General features: G+C 41.5%; 2 protein-coding genes across 2 annotated transcripts; both read right to left on the minus strand.

Moving 5' to 3' along the window:
- Nucleotides 1-1482: 1482 nt before the first annotated feature.
- LOC139210362 (caspase recruitment domain-containing protein 19-like) lies at nt 1483-6264 on the minus strand. The gene is made up of 6 exons (XM_070840395.1): nt 6140-6264; nt 4014-4159; nt 3749-3905; nt 2961-3029; nt 1840-1905; nt 1483-1678 (listed from the first exon to the last, which is right to left on the minus strand). The coding sequence occupies exons 1-6, from the start codon at nt 6144-6146 to the stop codon at nt 1554-1556; spliced, it is 570 nt and encodes a 189-aa protein (XP_070696496.1). The 5' UTR covers nt 6147-6264; the 3' UTR covers nt 1483-1553.
- Nucleotides 6265-6384: 120 nt separating this feature from the next.
- Nucleotides 6385-12177, minus strand: LOC139210360 (sushi domain-containing protein 3). Its single transcript, XM_070840394.1, has 5 exons — nt 11739-12177; nt 9882-10076; nt 8932-9079; nt 7638-7805; nt 6385-7542 (listed from the first exon to the last, which is right to left on the minus strand). Exons 1-5 carry the CDS (start codon nt 11821-11823, stop codon nt 7209-7211), a joined length of 930 nt encoding a protein of 309 aa, XP_070696495.1. The 5' UTR covers nt 11824-12177; the 3' UTR covers nt 6385-7208.
- Between the last annotated feature and the right edge of the window lie 5839 nt (nt 12178-18016).

Genomic DNA, 18016 nt, shown 5'->3' on the forward strand with positions numbered 1-18016 from the left:
TCTGTAGACTGATATATATACATAATGTATGTCTACAGCTCCTACACTTCTGGCTCCATCTCAGTCCTGAAGTCTGACAAACTGGCTCTGTATGATCTAAAATCCACAGATGAAGATGATGATCGACGAGGGGGTTTTAGGTCACGTGAAGCCTGACTATTAATAGCTCTCTCGTGGGATTGTGGATGCCAGTATTCAAACTGGACAATCACCTAGTGACACTTCCAACCCCCTTTAGCGCCTCCCTATGCCTCCTCTGTCTGACTCCCCTCTCTCATCTGCTGCTCTTTTTGCAGAAAATACTGAAAAGTGTTGCAGATCTCCTGAGATCAGACACCTGAGCTCTCCTCCAGAGCTGCACTGTATATGCCATCTTTGATGTGAGCCTGAGTAGTCTGAAATACATCCACCCTGTACATAAGTCTGTCTCAAGCAGTCAACAGCGTTTAATGTAGCATTTAATTAAGTTGCCTTTAAATCATTCAATCAATTTGATTGTCATTATTAATTCATGTGGACTGTCTGTTGCCCTCGACTTGTCATTGTTATAGCACACCAGAACATTTTCCATCATCCTTCTTTCTCACTTCGGTGCACTGACTGAAGAAGCAGTGCCCTCTAGTGTATCTATCAATGCTGTTCAATCAGAGAGATCAATGTTTAATCATCATCTCCATTTCACGTTCTCAGTGCACGCAGAAACTTACTCTGGCAGCAGACTTAACAGTGCCAGACACAAACCTAGAGAAGCTTATCGCTGTACTGCTCACGACTGTAACATTTTTGTCTTGACTGCAATACCGTAGAGTATTTGACGCTATTGAATATTAATTAATATAATTGGATACATTTCTAAGTTAATTCTTTGTCATACTACATTAAAAATAAGATACAAGTCCAGGTGATGTCAAAATGTGTTGTGCTTTATTGGGGCAAAAGTTGAAAGTTGTTATAGTTCACTCAAAGTCGAGCTCCTGCACATCATCACAGGTTATGTTGCCTAATTAGACACTTTATCAGGACAGTGTGGGTGTGTACAAACTGTGCCTGATTTACATCCCCCTCACCCATCTGCTGGTTCTTTTGGACCTATTACGGTGGGACAAATTCATTCGTAGTCGCACGTGGCGTTTGGTGACATCATGTAACCCAGCATGGCTGCACCCAGCTTCAGCACGAGCAGAGGTTAAATCAGCCAGAATGATTGAAAACACCTGTGTGGGTGTGCAGTTACTCAGTTCCACCCAGTTAATATTACGCTTCATTTTAGCTGAAAATGTATTTGAAATTATTAGTTCTGTAAACACAATAAATCCAGGTAAGACTCGTACAGACACGTATTATTGTAGAAAATTACACAATTTTTTTCCAATAAAGAGATTTCATCTGTGGGAATTCATGATCTAATGGCTCATTTCATGTCAGGGAAAGTGCTTCGAAATACATGCAGCTTTAGACAATAGCTCTCAAAGTGTGTATGAGTTTGGCACAGCAAAGTGGCAATTTCATGGGTTGTTCGTCTCACAGGGCTCGTTCTTAAGTATTTCAGCACCTCAACGGCCTAATTTTTTCTGTTTTCCAACCTCAGCACAGGAAAATAAAACATCTTTAGCACCTTTACTAAGTCTCGCTGCAGAGCAGTGAAGAAACGGACCAGTACATCTCAGTGTCTCACCCTCTGTGGGCAGAAAGAGTGGCAACAAGGAGGAGAGAGTGGTTTAGAAGTGATGAACACAAACAGGAAGCTGGAAGTTTTAAATAAGAAATGAAACAGTTAAAGGGGCTTTGGGTGCTTATTTGCACTGATAATTATTGATATTCGGGTTCTGTATTACTTACCTCTGTAGTAGTAGAGAATTGCAACACCAACTACAAAACTGAAACAGCTCAGGAAGAACATTGGTCCTGCAGTAGGAGAGAGAACAAATAAAGTCATCATCAGCGATTGTTGGACCAATAACACCTATGCACATATGAATACGTGATCAGCAGGTGGGTATGTTAAATGTGCATGGTTTGTTCATGTCTTCTAAATAAATGTTATGAACTAAAATAATAAAAAACAAAGACAAACTGGAATGTACACTAGCATATGGCAAAGCTAGCAAAGTCTAAACAAGCCACCATTTCTTTGTAGAACTTATGATTGGGAGTCACTGATGACCCATTTCCCTGCTGACATACCTTTGACCCAGTGGATGCACCCCTGACTGTTCAAAGGAATGCAGGACAGAGGAAGCTGTTTTGGATGGGGGTTTACACGTGAGCTTAACTGACCCACAAAACCAAAGCCCTGGGATGATGAATGGTGAAGCAGTGCACAGCGGTGGGCCCCACATTCTGATGCCTGGGGTTAAAAGGTTCAGCAGACAACTACATTTGCTGAAGAGCAAAGCTTTGTTGAGCTTAAGGGGCTTATCTTTGGATCAGTGTGGGGTACAGAAGCACTCGGACACAAACTGTAAAACCACCATATTTTTTAAAACAATCCTTGTCGTCATGTTGCCAGATTAAACTTCTACAACTGCAGATTATTAAAGGCACCTTTAGCCCTTTAATTACAAATAATCACCACATAACACTAGTGCCCAAACTTTCCCAAAGTCTAACATTAGTTTTGAGAATGACCTCCTACTGTCTAGGCAGCCTCTGGTTTCAGTTCATACCACTATAAGATTATAAATCAACATGCAGATAATGAGCACCTTTAACCCATCAGAATTTCTTGTGTTGCCTTTTGTAAATTAACAAAAAATCAGCAAAATAAATTTACAATGGTGTTCTTTGAATAGTTGTTTACTGTAATCTAAAGTATACATGGATAGTACATACTTTCAAACACACTAATGTGGTCCTTTATGTTGAACCAACACTTAGTCGCTGTATATTTACAATTTTACAAAGAGAACAAATAAAATGCTCTACGTTACTCTGCAGTAGTGTGAGATGATTAGATTTACCTCTGTCGTTGAGCACATGTCGCTCTGGGTCAATTGCCACACTGTAAGTCCATTTTGGATCTGCCACCTCTAAAAGAGAGAGTAAAAATGGTTAATGGGTAAAACCCACAACTTGAACTACAGTCCAGGTAGCACATTGGTTTCTCTCCGTATCTAGAATAGGACAAGCCCACATAAAGGCAGGTAGGGATGTGACACTGAGGGAGCTGCCAGTGAGATTACCCTTATCCACCTGACTTAAAGCATTTTGGGTACACTGGACAAAATAACTTTGATAAAATGAAAGAAAACATGAGGGGCGCACTTATGGATAGATATACCAATACAGACACACAGCTGGTGTAACCAGAGTGAAGTTTTTCAGGTTAATACCAGCTGATAATGCGTCACTGTAATTACATTTAATGACTTTATGCACAGGAATTTTAGAAAATGATGAACAAACTTGAAAAGTCTCGGAAACCCACCTGATGATATGTTTGAATACTGACACATGACTAGACCACATACGTGTACAATAAAACACCTTCTGGCATTTTCTGGAAATTCATGTCACTCCCATTTTATTTACCAGGACCTCCTTTTTATTGTTAAAGGTAGTGTGTTATATATAAAACCTGTGCATTTAACTTCATCTACCCACTAAACTACAGCAAGGCAGATTCTGCACTAAATTACATCTAAAAATTACATACAGATGTGAGTCTGCAGGACCACGTCTTCGATAAGAAAGCACTCTCACCAGCAATCTTCCACTCTGTCTGATGAGCCCTGCGCAGCGTTTTTACCTCTTTGTATGACTCTGGTGGGCAGGCTGGAGTAGACGTCCTCAGCATGGATGTGAAGTCCTCGGTAGAATTCATTACAGGCCTCCTCGCCCTTCCCATGCAGGTGCTTCAACAGCTCAGCTAACCGCACCTTGGTGGGCACGCTCAGGTTCCTGAACTGCAGGGAGACGTGCGCTGATTTTAATCACTGAACCTGTATACATGCACACTGTCCAAACTTAGCTCAGAGTGTTAAAACTGGGTGTTATGTATTATCTGTAGTGACCCTGTGGGCTTCCTTGTCACTGAGTATCTGGGGGTAGATCCTGTTCAGCTGCAGCACCAGTCTGTCAACCAGTCCAGTGTCCATCCTCTGATCTGAGCACAGGAACTGGGCGTCCCTCTGGAGCTGCTCATGGTAATCACTGATGTCTAGACAAGGCCGGGCAAAAGACCATGTTAAATAAAATGTACACTACTACACGCGCTTTTATCCCTAATTTCTGAGATCATATTCTTGAAGGCATAAGTGAGCTGAAAGCTGCATATGCCACAGTGTGAAGGTCGGGTCAGAGACATGCTATGACCCTGCACAATTAAAGTATGCTACAAAGCTCTAATTGAAGGCCTGTAGACTTTATGTCTAGTCTTAAGTAGTGTCTTTCTTAGCTGGTCTTGGCATCAGTCCTGTTCTGAAAATACACGACTAAGAGGTTTAGTGTCTCGTTTAGAAAGGTGAATACACTTGCTGCAAAAGTGTCCATTTGGCCACGCTTTATTTGAATAGCTTAATGCTCATATTCAAATTCAAATAACTATGTATGAGTATGAGTGCTATGTATGGTGATGAACATGTCTACTGAGTTAATGCTATGCATAAGATAACTGAAAGACATTATAATACAGCACTGATTCAATGCAGCAGTAATTTTTTAGGCTCACTTCTGATGCTTTAAAACTAAATCATCAACAGTGAGGTTAAAAAAACACTAAGTTTATTGAGCAGTGAGGATATTTGAGGGCACTGGTAGAAAAAGTGGCCTCTTGGATGTTCCATTTTTCAATAAAGGTACTTGAAAACTCGCCGTTTAGATTTGTCTTCCTTTATGATATCATAAGGGGATCTGTTGAGCATGTGACCTCCTCCAGCCTTTCAGTAGGCAGACTGAAAACCTCAGAGTCCACCCCGCTGTCCGCCATTGTTCTCTCCTCACTAACTCCAGCTCCTAGTAACATGAAGATGTCAAAGGCGAAAGTGAAACATGCAGATTGTTCTGTTCCTCTAAAATGTAGCATGCAGAATGCAGCCACGTCTGCTATGAGAAAAATAATGTGTTTTTTGAACATTAAACCGTATAAACCTGTTCTAGTTGGACCTCCAAATACAAGTATGAACTTGGGTGCTTTAATCTTTACCAGGATTTGGAACGGTTTCACCATAAATGCATCACCACTTTCTTTGTGCTGATGCTTCACCACATGTAGCTGGTGCCTTTTTTCTTTTTTCTTTTGCCTGAGTACACCACGGTTTGAGAGCATTAATGGAGGCTAAGAGATAAAGGCAGTGCTAAGGGACAATTTTCTTGTTAAGTGTCTTTCAGTAAATCTATGTTGAGCTTTCCTGTGCAGTTGTGTGTTTGATATCTGTTATCATTGTCATTGAAAGATTATCTGCTGTCACATTTCACAGGTTACTATTTTTGCCACCTTGGACAGTAATATCAAGAAAACTATGTAAGTAAGAAGTTGGTAATGTAATAGTTTGTGCAGCGTTTTAGTCATTTAATCTCAAATCTATATAGTTATTCCACTTGTCATTCCACTTCTTTAGTTTTATAATAAAACTGGCAACATTTTAAAACAGTGAGGCAGAATATCCTGACATAAGCAAATCATGCATATACTTTCAGCAGGATTAAATAAAATGACCTCATCCCAATGACATATTCATGTCAGTTCTTTATGAACATTTATTTGACTCTCAATCCACATTTGGACTAACATAAGAAGGAGATTCATAATGCCTATTTTAATGAAGGTCTGAGTAGCTCTGATGAAAATGGCCCTCCATCTCGTATTAAACTGAATCTATTGAACAAAAATGTAAACAGACCTGCCCATCAAACAGCTCATGTTTTATTTATATGCTGGATAAATGGACTGACTCTTCAGATTATTTCAAGTGGTGTGAAACAACGCCCACATACGTCTTCACATGGAGCCAAAACCAGTGGATTAAATAGCATATTGTCATAGCAACGGCTAAACTTAAAACAGTACACATTTTACGCAACAAGTGGCGCACCCACACTGCGCAGCGTGCGGTCCGCTGTGTGTCCTAGCAGTCAGCGCGCGGGGATTAAAGCCACAGGTAGAAAACAAGACAAAACACTTTACCAATGATTCACAAACCTGTCATACTGACAAACACACGGCGTGTGCTGCTTGCTCCTACCGGACCTCGGCCTGCAGGTGAAACTTCCTGTCCTCCCCGGGGTGACGGGCTCTGCGGTCCAGTCAGCACGCAGCGCCGCGCCCGGCCACATGACTGACCTCAGGATTATTATCAATCCACAGACAGGGACGGTGGACTGAGCTGACAGGCAGATTACCAGGATCTGCCTAAGCTTTCTGTTGCAAACACTGAGCCACAGAGGTGTCATTTATCACTTTATTTCATTCCCTTCTTCCATTTATACTAATGACTGCGCCTGGTCAACCAAGCTTGTCAATAATAATAATAATAATAATAACAATAATAACAATAGTTTTTCTTATCAATTATACATTCTTTATCAAGTCACTTCCTGGATCTAAACTATATTATCACACATTCAATCAAAACAGTGTACTGCTGCCTGATCATGTTGACTTGTAAACATTTGCATTGCCCCTCAGAGGGAATTGTACATCGTTTCTTCCATTGCAATTCAGTCTCCCACAGAACCAGCAGAAGCCTTTATTTACATTCTTTAAAAATTCTATTTACATACTGACCTGTCCTGTGCAGCTGCTCCTCACCCGACAAGCTTTCCTGCCCAGAAATGACTTTCTCAGAGATCTTCCTCAGCTGCCTACAATGTGTTGCAAACTACGTCCCAGTTAACACCTTAATCACTCACTTTAACCTCAGCACAACGATTTAATTGGTTTCTGAAAAGCTCAATTAAGGGCATGAAAGGAGCTTGACCTTCTAATTACAGGGAGCATCACCCAACAAGGCTGGAGTCCTGAAAGTGCAATGGCTCCCCTTGTCAGACAGAGGGCAGTGTGCCATTACAGTTTACCAAAGGCACATAAATCTGTCAGATCAGTATGCCTATAGAGCCTTCATACTGTGCAGACCTGCAGACATAATCATTTCAGCAAAACCAGGAATGTTCAGTTACTACTTGCTGCGATCTGCATCGACACTGATGCACATATTTGGTCAGTAAACAAGTTCTTAACTGATGGTGTTCGCCTCCTGCGTAACATGTCCTCACACTGATATAATCCGTATGGAAAATTCTTTGGCAGAGTTTATATTCCTCGTGTTGGACTCATCCGTGGTTGATGGGTTCACTCCTGACACACCGCTCTGCTGTCCTCCGTACTGCCACACCAAACCTGGCCCTGTTGCAGAAATCTGGACCATGCCTGGGCTCGTAGTCGTGGACTGAGCATGTCCGTAGTACGGAGGCGGACCAGAGATCTGAGCTGGTTCTGGGTTTTGTGGAAAGAGAGGCTGGTCGTAGTCGTGGCCGGGGAGAGCAGAAAGCGGGGGAGCGGGGCCGTATGTGTAGCCGGGAGCATAGGCGTACTGCTGATGACATCTGTAGAGGAAAAGACAGGAAGTTGTTTCCTTAATGTTTCAGCTGGTCTGCATGTCTTCAGAGACACGTTTTGACCTTTTCAGCCCACACCTCACCTGCAGGCGCGCATGTTGTCGCACATGGGCGGGTTACCAGCGTCCCATAGTGAAAGAAGCTTCTCCTGGGCGTTGTTGTTGTTGTTGTTCCTGCCTTTGTGGCTGTAGCGAAACCTGTTGTCCTCCTGACGTTGGGCCTGCTCTTCCCACTGCCACATATCTGACTCCCTGTAAAAAAAAAAAAAAAATCAATTCACACCTGCACGTCAGTATTTCAGTTTGTAAATGACAAACAGGAAACTGACTGATGCCTCTCTTCCGTGTTTTTTTCTATTCTTTTTTGAAGTGATAGAAGTAACCACGCACATTTCCTCAAGTACTTGTGCTTGACTGGAGTGTTTCCATTCCAGGTGTCATTCCGCTGCGTTTATTTACAGCTATTGTTATTAGGTACTTTACAGATTAAGATTTTATATTTGAAACATGCTGAGTTTGTAAAATATATTGTTCAAGATTAAACTAGTGGCTTCCAAGTTTTTTCATTTGTGAACTTGTTTACCAGGCACCTCTTGTCCTGTTTTAGCTGTCTATGAGCTGTTGGTTCCATCAAAGCAGCATGTTTCTCTTACAACTTTCTGGATGGTTACATAAAGGCTACACTACTTGTGTTAAGTCCGAAGCATTCATCTCACGACACCCCAGATTTATCTTGTGACTCTTCGGAGAGGCCTGACCCTCAGGTTAGCAATCACTGGACCAAACCATGTGGCTTTATAAAGTAGCTAAAACTGGCTCCACCTTGACTTTATCTGCTCTGGATGACACGTCAGTATTAATAATCTAATCTAATCCTCATACTTTAAGGACATTTTGCTGATAATATTTAGTAAATTACACAGTACTTTTAAATGCTGCACTGTCTTTTAAAATGTCTTTGGAATGCAAAACAGTATCTCGTTTTTTTTTATGTATCTACATAAAAATGACAATAAAGGAATCTATCTAATGCTTAAAGGTTTCCATGTGGTGTTTTTGCCCTTCAGTAGCTATGAAGCTGTTTTTCTATGACTGGTTCCCTGTTTTGTTTGTCTCACGAAGGCACACAAGGACACACATGCACGCATGTATGCGAAATGAGGAGTGTTTACTTGTATGCACTCCTGCCAGTGGTTTCACACTATTCCACTGATCTACGGGAACACGCCAAGATATGCAGCGATGAGCCAGCAAAAGCAGAGAAGAAGAAGAAGAAGACTGCAAGCTTGCAAACATGGATGTAAACACTGCTGGATTTAAAACACGTCAAGATTGGCGTTTTAAGCGCTTGTTCCCCCTCTGTTTGCTTCTCACTCACCTCTCCTGCTTCTTCCTTTTGTCTTCTTTGATGCAGTCGACCAAACAGCAGATGATGAAGGCCATGGACATGAGGAAGATTATGGCTGAGCTTACAATGGACACCAGCACAGCCACACGGAAACCAAAGTCCTCAAAGGGAGACAGAGCTGGAGAGTCAGAGAAGAAGGCTGATTTATCGACTTTGCTTCCATGTCATGCACTGAGTGTGTTAGATATCTCTATTCATCATGCTGCAAAATCAAAGTACAACAATCAGACTAATCGGACTCAAGTACCACACAAAGCCCTGCCACCTTGCTCAGGCTTTACAGATAAAGTCAGCTATATAACAAGTCTTTCATTGTCATTTAACCAAAGGAGATTGGCAGAAATGAACATATATTATATTTTGCAAGTTCACATGCCAGCTCATCATGGAAAGGATGCTAAAACATTTCCAAACAAGTCCATTTTTAATTTCTTTCAGCTTCCTCTCCCCCATGATGACTGATCCTGAAACATAATTAAGCTCCTGCTCTCACTTTTTCCACTCACTCACCAAAAGAATGACTAAGTGTGCACCTGCTTGAAATGATTCCCCTTTACCAGCATTAGCATTAATATTCTCCTTTAATGAGCTTTATCCCCAAGCAACAAATTATTTTCTCTCCAATGTCTTCTCTGATAATTTAGACCATTAATTATTGCAAGCCAAATAATACCTTGACAGTCTTCATGTAACATTGCCCATAGCCATAGTGCTTATCACATAATGTTTAATATATATTCCGAATCTTCAGGATAATGAGCTGACAGACAGTTCAGGGGAAGTTTTGTAGCCAGTTCAATTCTCCCAATAAAAGAAACGTTTAATCTGCATACAAACACTTTTCAGTTTTAAAGTGTATGAAAGGTTCCAGTGCCATTCTTTATATTAGCTGTCATTTCCAGATCTCACTTCTCACTTACGTTTACAGTAGTTCTCCCCCACCCAATGGGTGCTGTTGGCGCCCATGACACACATCAGTTCACTTCCGACCAGTTTGTGTTTGGCTGGACACTGCAGGGAAATGACTGTGCCCACGTTGGTACCGTTGCCCTGGATGATCCTCTGGGTGCCCAGGGCTGGCAGGGGTCTGGGTGTGCACTGAGCCTGGGACGGACCTGAGGGAGAGAGTCAGACTGTGTGCGTCAAAAACAGGGTGTTGTGATTAAATTATGTTGCAGATGTTAGATGTGCATTAATCACCAAAAGTTCAACCGAAGTTTGAATACATGTTTAATTCATGTATCTTCAAAAGAAATTTGTTTTTACAGAGGCGATCAGACAACTCAGAATTCAAAAGTAGCACGGCAACAATTCAGGGTGAACAACAAAGAAGAATGGAGCACCGAAGATGAGAATCAGAGTGGAAGAGGACAGCCATTCCACAGCTATCAGTGCAGAACCCCTGTAGGGCTGAACTACACTGCGTGACAAAACACTGTCCCCCTGTAACAGCCTGGTGCTGTGCCGCATCGAATTCTAACTGTATCGAAGCAGGAAATGTGATAAATCATTAAACAAAAGGCCTGCGAGGTTGGTGGAAACACACAGGCCATCTGGAGCTATGCTAAACAACCGGTTATCATACAGCACAGCACAGTGCTCAGCATATTGCAGGAGGGGAGGTCTCTCACTGTGTCAGTACGCCAGCAGTCTGGTGTGATGACCCTGCAACATCAGAGTATCACCTCATCATGACACGAGCTGTTGGAATGTAAATAAACACATCAATTCGGTGATTTCCACCAGAACTGGGATGGGTGATATGGATAGTATGGTCAACCCCTGGAGAAAAGTCAAAGCTTGTTTACTGAGGGAAACCTGATTCTGGTTTACACTAAAAACAATGGCAGCGTGACATAGGAGAGATTTTGCAATGTTCCTATTTGTAACTATTAAATGAAGGAAACTATCCACGAATGTGAGAGGACCTGTGCACTCCTAGTATAAAATCCCACCAAAAGTTTGGGGTTGCACTGGCAGAAAGAAAGAAAGAAAGAAAGAAAGAAAAGGTTAAGTAAAAACTATCCATTTTCTCTCTGAGAAACAGGCTTCTGATGAAACCTGACAATGGCATTGGGTCAGACTCAACTGGGATAAACACTCCCCTGAAGGCCATTAACATCAGTTCACCATATTCAAGTTTATATAACACAAGGACACACTTCATTGCAAGCAGAGAGCATCACTTTTATATAACACGTGTGTGCGCGTGTGTGAGACGCCCAGCTGTGCCTTGGTGCGAGACGTTTCTTTGACCACCAAAGTTGAATCCCCTTTTCACTTCCTCTTTGTGTTTTCTTTTTTTTTTTTTTTTTAAATACATTTTGAGATCTGGATGAAAAGTGCGGAAATGTCCCTTAAACAACACTTACTGTAATATATAAAATGTATTTACTGATGCAATTTATACTTCTCATAAATGATCACACATCCACCAATAAAAAAGATGACTTGCAAATGCATCAAATTACACACCCTGACAATTAATCCAAGAGAAATTGTTCTATGCACTGTAAAAGAGGAAATGTAGGTCTAGCATCAAGGGGTAAAGCATGAGCACACATTAAGTCTCCATAAATGTTGTGTCTTTTTCATGGGTTAATGTTTGAATATGACGTATGAAGTTGTAGATATATAAACGGGCTGCGTTTATGTTCAGAATAGACCTGGAATAAGTGCAAAGTGCCAAAAACAAACCTCCGTCCCACACACACCCTACACGGTCAACTCCAGGATGAATTAAACACTGTCTGCTTTGCTATTCCTGTCTGTCTTACCTGATTTATTCCGGTCACGGCTGTCATCTTTGTTTGTAAAATCAGTCCTGGACACATCTGCTATTGAGGCTGTTGCCGCTGACATGGTGGTGACCGACGGACGTGCCCCTGGTCCGCTCTCTGGTTGTGCGTAAAGGCTGCGTAGCGGTGCTCCTCTGTGCCCGGTACAGAGTAAACAAGTCCGTCGCTGGAGTCTTGCGTGAGCTTCTAAGGGCGGTTTTGCTCGCCTCTCTACCTCTCAGTGAACAGCTTGTCATCCGCCGAGTGCTCCCACAATGCTTATGCTCTCTCTCTCTCTCTCTCACCGCGCCATTCACTTCTCCTAATGCGCGGTTTGGACAGCGCGCCGTGGTCGCGCAGGCGGATGAGCCCTCGAGAGGACGAAGAGAGATGAAGTGACGAGACCTTGTCGACCGAAGTAAAAATGACTTTGTGGATTACGCCAGGTCAGGTCAAGTTGGGTGTCAGCGCTGCGCTCTGTGAGCAGGACAGTGACGAGTAACTACAGCAGCAATGAGCCGCTCTTTGCTGGCAGGATGTCGCACCGCTGCTCCGTTGGAGCCTGTCGCGACGGGGCGCTTCAGACTGGTTTTGAAAATGTGCAAAACACTCACATGCAGTGACGTAGAGCTCATCTGTAAGGAACATGAGGCCCATTAAGAGATGAGTGGGTCAGCTTACAATCACGACACGAGTATTCGTCCCTGTTGGTACACATAATCAGGTTTAATCGAGTTTCAAAGAGAGCTGCTTTATAATTAAAATGATAATAATTGTGATATATATGATATCATTATTGGTTGCAAACTGGCTTTTGATAACCTCTAAAGCATGTCTAAGACCATCAAGTAGGCGTTTATATTTAGAAAGTGATGCTCAGCATAAGCTTCACAGTAGGACACAGAAGATGTTCAGGTCAGGTTTGTAACAGTAAATACAAAGCGAAGCAAAGTCAAAGACAGATAATGTAATGGAGAAGGGTCTCATAAAGTCACAGTTACAATCTCTACAGTAAAATGAAGTGTGCATGGACACCATTTGACTGTACACTGTCTTATGCTTCTCTGAAAGTAGCCACACTTGCTGAATGTTGATATGCCTGACATGGTTTACATCTCAGATAGTATTTTACCACTTCCCTGTCTGTCTCACTGTGTAACAGTCTTGTGGTGAATGTGTTAACTGGTGATATGACTGGAGGATATGAATCACTTATTTTGTGTTTCACTCTTTTAGTTTATTGACTTGTACATGTATAAATGAAGCAAAAGCTACTAAAAACATTCACGAGGAGAAAAAAATATCTGAAGCATTTTCTGTTTTAACACTGAAAAAATCTAGATAGAGCAGAAAATCTAGACACACACACACACACACACACACTCTACACACATAATACAAAGGTTCCTGTTCTCACTCTGCCTTCACATCTGAAAGCTGCACTTTCCCTTTGTTCAAGCTGCACGTCAGTCTAACGTCATTGAGGATTCTGGGCATGCATGAGACTGCTTTTGCTGTGGGTGATAAGTGTCTCCACAGGCGCAGCCCTGTTCACCTGAGCAAACCCCCCAGCACCACCTCAGCCACACTGGGAGCCTCTGTTCAGACAGCAGTTTGCTTCATCATTCATGAATATATTAGCATAGCTGATTAAAAGTGTTCATACTCAAGACTTAAGCAATATGTAAATGCAGGAGAGTTGTGGTGCAGACTTGTCCTGTAGCATGCTGTTTATTGTAACCTCCACTGTGACACTGTTCTTTAGGATACACTTAAAAACTTAGGAGTTAGGAAGCAGATGTCTGTGTTGTGGTATGGAATGTAACTAGGTGCATTAATTAAAGTACAGTACTGAAGTACAAACTTATATTTTTACTCCACTGCATCAGAGGAAAATACTCCACTACACTGTCTGCTTTTCAGATACATTTTTTCATTCCGTTCCTTTCCAGTGAAAACCACATATCTCCAAATCTTGTGATTTAAAATTTTAATTCGTCTGATAAAATGAAGGATTAAATGTTCCTAAATGAGAAAGCTCCCCTACTTATTAAGATAAATAAACAGACATCGGATTAGCTGGAAAATGGATTGTCATAAAGCTGAAAAAGACTGTTTTTCTTAGCTTGTGAAAAATTCACTTTTTAGGTCTCACAGGACAGCGATGCCGAAAAAAACGTATGATTATATTATGAAATGATTATCTGACTATGAATATGATACTACAGCTGTGATCAGCATGCACATTCATGCACCAGTCATTTTGATCCTGAAACTTCATATATAATAGTTAAACACCAGTAAAATATAGGACCATTCTGTTGCAGAATGAGTATTTTTCTATTATTTTACTAAAGCTAAGTGTGGGACTTTCACTTGTAGTGAGGTATTTTGTGTGTAATGTGGTATTTTCAAGAGTTAAGGCTCTGAATTGTAACTGCCTGCTTCACTTTGTCAGTCTAGTTCCTACTTCTCCACCTTGCTGTTTTTGGTTCTTACTATATATAACAATACAGTATTCCTACAGGCTAAAATAATGAACATATATATCTATATATTAGAATCTAGAAGAAAGAAAACAAGTTTAGTTTTTTATTGGAAGGAGCTAACGTTACATGAATACTTCTTCCACCACTGATTGTCTCCACTGAACTCTTCTATGGCCATGAAACTAGTCAGTAACACATTATAATAAGGACACCAAATCAGCCGGATCCCTCTTACAAAAATGTTTATTTTAAGATCTTACATTTGCTCAGCCTCTTGGATAAAAAAGCTTTATATTTCTATGAGAATAGGTACTGCTCCACTTTACACTGGGTGCCAGATACAAACATTTCATAATGATGCATGACCCAAGGACATCTTTGACACATTTACAACCAAGGGAGTGGAACATGAGTTGTTGTTGTTGTTGTTGTTTTTAATTATATTTGTGTTGCTGAAAGAGCACCACAGAAAAAGGTGTATCACAATTCATAAAATCATAGTTTGTCTACTGGTACCTGCTAGGTGAGTTTGGTGAGGAGGAATCTAGTTTGGTCGCGGATCCGTTAAGAGTTAATTAATAGTTGTTAAGTGATGATCTATGAAGTGTGAATTGATCACATGAAGTCGTAGGACTTGATTATTTGTTAATGGTGAGAGCGATTAGTTACTGCATTAAATCATCATGACTCATACATTAGTTAAACATTACTTCAGTGTATGCTTTGTCTTTGATAGAGAAGCTGGACTTCAGCTCCAGATGCCACTGATTGTTATACTATTTGTTCTTTAAATTCATGTATTGAATTTTAACGAAGATATAGTTAAAACCAAGCCGAATCTCAGAATATTCACCTCTCCCTAAAAGTTTCATCAGCTGCTGAATGTCCACAGTTTTACCACTTTTGATTCTATGAAGTGAGAGTTGAAGAATATTTTACTTCACCTTTAGAGGTGGACATGGAGGTGGAAGATAGAGGAAAGAGACGCAGTGGAAGTGGACATTTTGAGAAATTATTCTGCTTAAAGTGTTCGACTTTTCTCGTCTGATTTGGAGATGGTTGCTACAGCAACAGTTAATGTGGTCTGGCATAGTCTCAGCGGGTACAGTTTGGACTCTCAGTGCCTTCCACTTTATTCTCTGCCCAGGTCTGTGTGCTCTGCAATCCAATAGATAACCAGGAGGCTTGCTAATGAAGCACCGGACAGTTAATAATACCTCTCTACTATAGTTAAAGGTGATACAGCTGATATTGAGTTTTGCTTATCAAGTGGCAACATGCCCCCAAAAAACTGAAAGAATTTGGAAAGGACAAAATAAGAAGCAGAAACAGACAATGAAAGATTCACCAAACCAGACCAAAATGAAAACGCTCTCTCTGGCTGTTGCTATTACATTATTAATCTGATGTGACAAGAGAGACAGGGAAAAGGTGAGGCGGGTGAGACTGGTCAGCTCGGCGTGTCCGCGCTGCCCCTGACACAGTGTGACACTGTGGCTCTGCTGAGGAGGGACCACTCCATCATGCAGGTAATTAAGTGGAGCAGGAGGGGCACCATCTCACACTGCCAACAACCAGGCCACATATGGCTGGAGGTCTGGGTGGAGGAGGCTGAAGGTGCCCTCTCCGAAGTGTCCTTGATAAGTTCCTGAAGTGCTAAACCAAACATCCAGTGAGACGTTAATGCTAATTGCTTGACTGCCAGAAACAGCAATGAGGGAATTCATTTTTGTAAAGGCCTCTTCTACGAAGGGGATGAAGAGATTTGTTGAGTGATTGGAAAATAAAGCCCACTATGGGTCACTGTTACAAGTAAGAGCCATCATAAACCAGCAAAAAAAGATCTATTCTGGACAACTGAAAGGTCACTTTTTTAAAACATAGAGTGATTCACGATTAAATACTTCCCAGAAACCAATTAATGTCAACATCACAGTCTCATTAAAGATGGACTGGCTCTACACTGAAATGTATATGAAAACCCTTGTAAAGTAAAGCAGAGACTACTTCCAAAATGACACCCTCATCCTCTCTCTCCTCTCTCCCTCTCTCACACACACACACACACACTCGGCGATCTGTCCATAACATCATTAATGCTCCCTTCTCTGTCTTCTATTTCCGTAATCTCCGAACAAATAACTTTTTCAGGCTGGATTGTGGCCACCAGCGACTGGATGGCTCCATAAATCTGCACCTCCATACACTCGCTGGGAGAGAGAGCGAGAAATAGAAGCGAGAGGAGATGGGAAACGGGTGGCAGGTAAGAAGAATGAGACTTTAGGAGGAAATTGAGTTGATCAAGCATTTCTTTGCCACAGTGTTACCTCAGACGTGCACAGCTTGCAAGGCATGGGTTGCAGATGCACAGCATCTCTGTGGCACCGCAGAAGGTGAGGGACAGTGTTGCGGCAGTGGGGCTGGGAAGAGAAATTGAGTCAGTTACTTATTTTTTCTTTTAGGGATTTGTTTAGTAAGGCAGATTGAAAAGCACCTGTACTGTAATATCCATAACCTTATATGACACAGAATTTCTTATCCAGCTGGAGACTGGTTTTCATCACACAAGTGCATAATATTGGAAACATAATGTAAGAAGCACTAAAAGAAATAGCTTTTTGAGAAATTGCTACACTGCTAATTGTCACTGTTGCTACCAAGTTCCCTATTATAGTTTAGCATCTTTGCATGCTAATGGTAGCTAATTGTTAATTAGCGCAAAAGAAAGTGTAGCTGAGGCTATTGGGAATGTCATGGATTAGTTTTGAAGTTGAAATTATTGAATTAGTTGAAATTAGTTTTGCAGGTATTTTGTCATAAAAAAATATTTGACAATTTCAAATTGTGACCTAAAGATTGTGCTAAATGAAGCTGAGGGACAACAAAAGTTATTGCGATTCCTGATAACAAAAGCTTGAGTGTTTATACCAGATTTCATGGCATTTCGTCTCATAGTGGTTGAGGTACTTGACCAAAGCGGTGGATCGACCAGCATTTCCATCCATACATCATCCTACTGCCCTCCACCTGATAAACACACCTGTCACCACAAAGGGAGAGAAATGCATGAAAGAAAAGAAGATACAAAAGCACAGAGGGAAAAAAGCAAGGGCACTGCATCATCTTCATTGTTTCAGAGCCACCCTGCAGGTTCCTTAAGTGCTTGTACATATCCATGTCTGCCAAGCAGCGTTGATATGAGTGGTTCAGCCGGGGACGATTCCCACTGAGGTATTGACGGGGAGCTAACAGCAGGGCAACCCGACGGTGCTGATAGTAACGTATGAAAAGATGAGAGTCTCAAGCGTGGCAGGATGGATGTGCTGAGGGAAAACTGGAGAGAAAGGAAACCGATACGGTGTCTCAGCTCGAGCACAGGAGGTGGGAGAACTGAGGGTAGAGAGAGAGACGGAGAAATGGACATCTCTAAGGTTAAGTGAAGGGGTATAGTGCTGAGTTGTTAATTTCCGGCAAAGCGCTATCAGTTTTCTACAGTTTTGCAATGAATTGACACACCAGAAGAAAAAAAAAAAGACAAGTCACTGAGTTTGAGAAAATAGAAATCTGCTTTTCATATCAGGACTGCCACGGTCTGATGGCTCCACTGTGAAGCTCAACCATTTCTTATCTTGGGTCTGTCTCTTTGTACATTCATCTTCTTCCATTCACAGGACAAAGTATTATTATTATTATTATTGAGGGCGTTTCAAGAACATGACCTCGGCAGACCTTTTATTGCAGTTTGTAACGTCCATACAGATTTCTAAACCGAGCATTGAACATTGTCTC

The sequence above is a fragment of the Pempheris klunzingeri genome, chromosome 11, assembly GCF_042242105.1.
Source record: "Pempheris klunzingeri isolate RE-2024b chromosome 11, fPemKlu1.hap1, whole genome shotgun sequence".
Lineage (NCBI taxonomy): Eukaryota > Metazoa > Chordata > Actinopteri > Acropomatiformes > Pempheridae > Pempheris > Pempheris klunzingeri.

Bases quoted from the DNA above. Each gene is read 5' to 3' on its own strand.
- LOC139210362 (XM_070840395.1), bottom strand. The intron at 3,030-3,748 runs GTAAAAACGCTG...TCTCTCTTTTAG, and splicing joins CACCAGAGTCATACAAAGAG to AGGTGGCAGATCCAAAATGG. The intron at 1,679-1,839 runs GTAAGTAATACA...TTCTGCCCACAG, and splicing joins AATTCTCTACTACTACAGAG to AGGGTGAGACACTGAGATGT.
- LOC139210360 (XM_070840394.1), bottom strand. From the start codon at position 11,823: ATGTCAGCGGCAACAGCCTCAATAGCAGATGTGTCCAGGACTGATTTT. The intron at 9,080-9,881 runs GTAAGTGAGAAG...CTGACTCTCCAG, and splicing joins GGGGGAGAACTACTGTAAAC to CTCTGTCTCCCTTTGAGGAC. The intron at 7,543-7,637 runs GTGAGGTGTGGG...TTTCCTCTACAG, and splicing joins GACAACATGCGCGCCTGCAG to ATGTCATCAGCAGTACGCCT.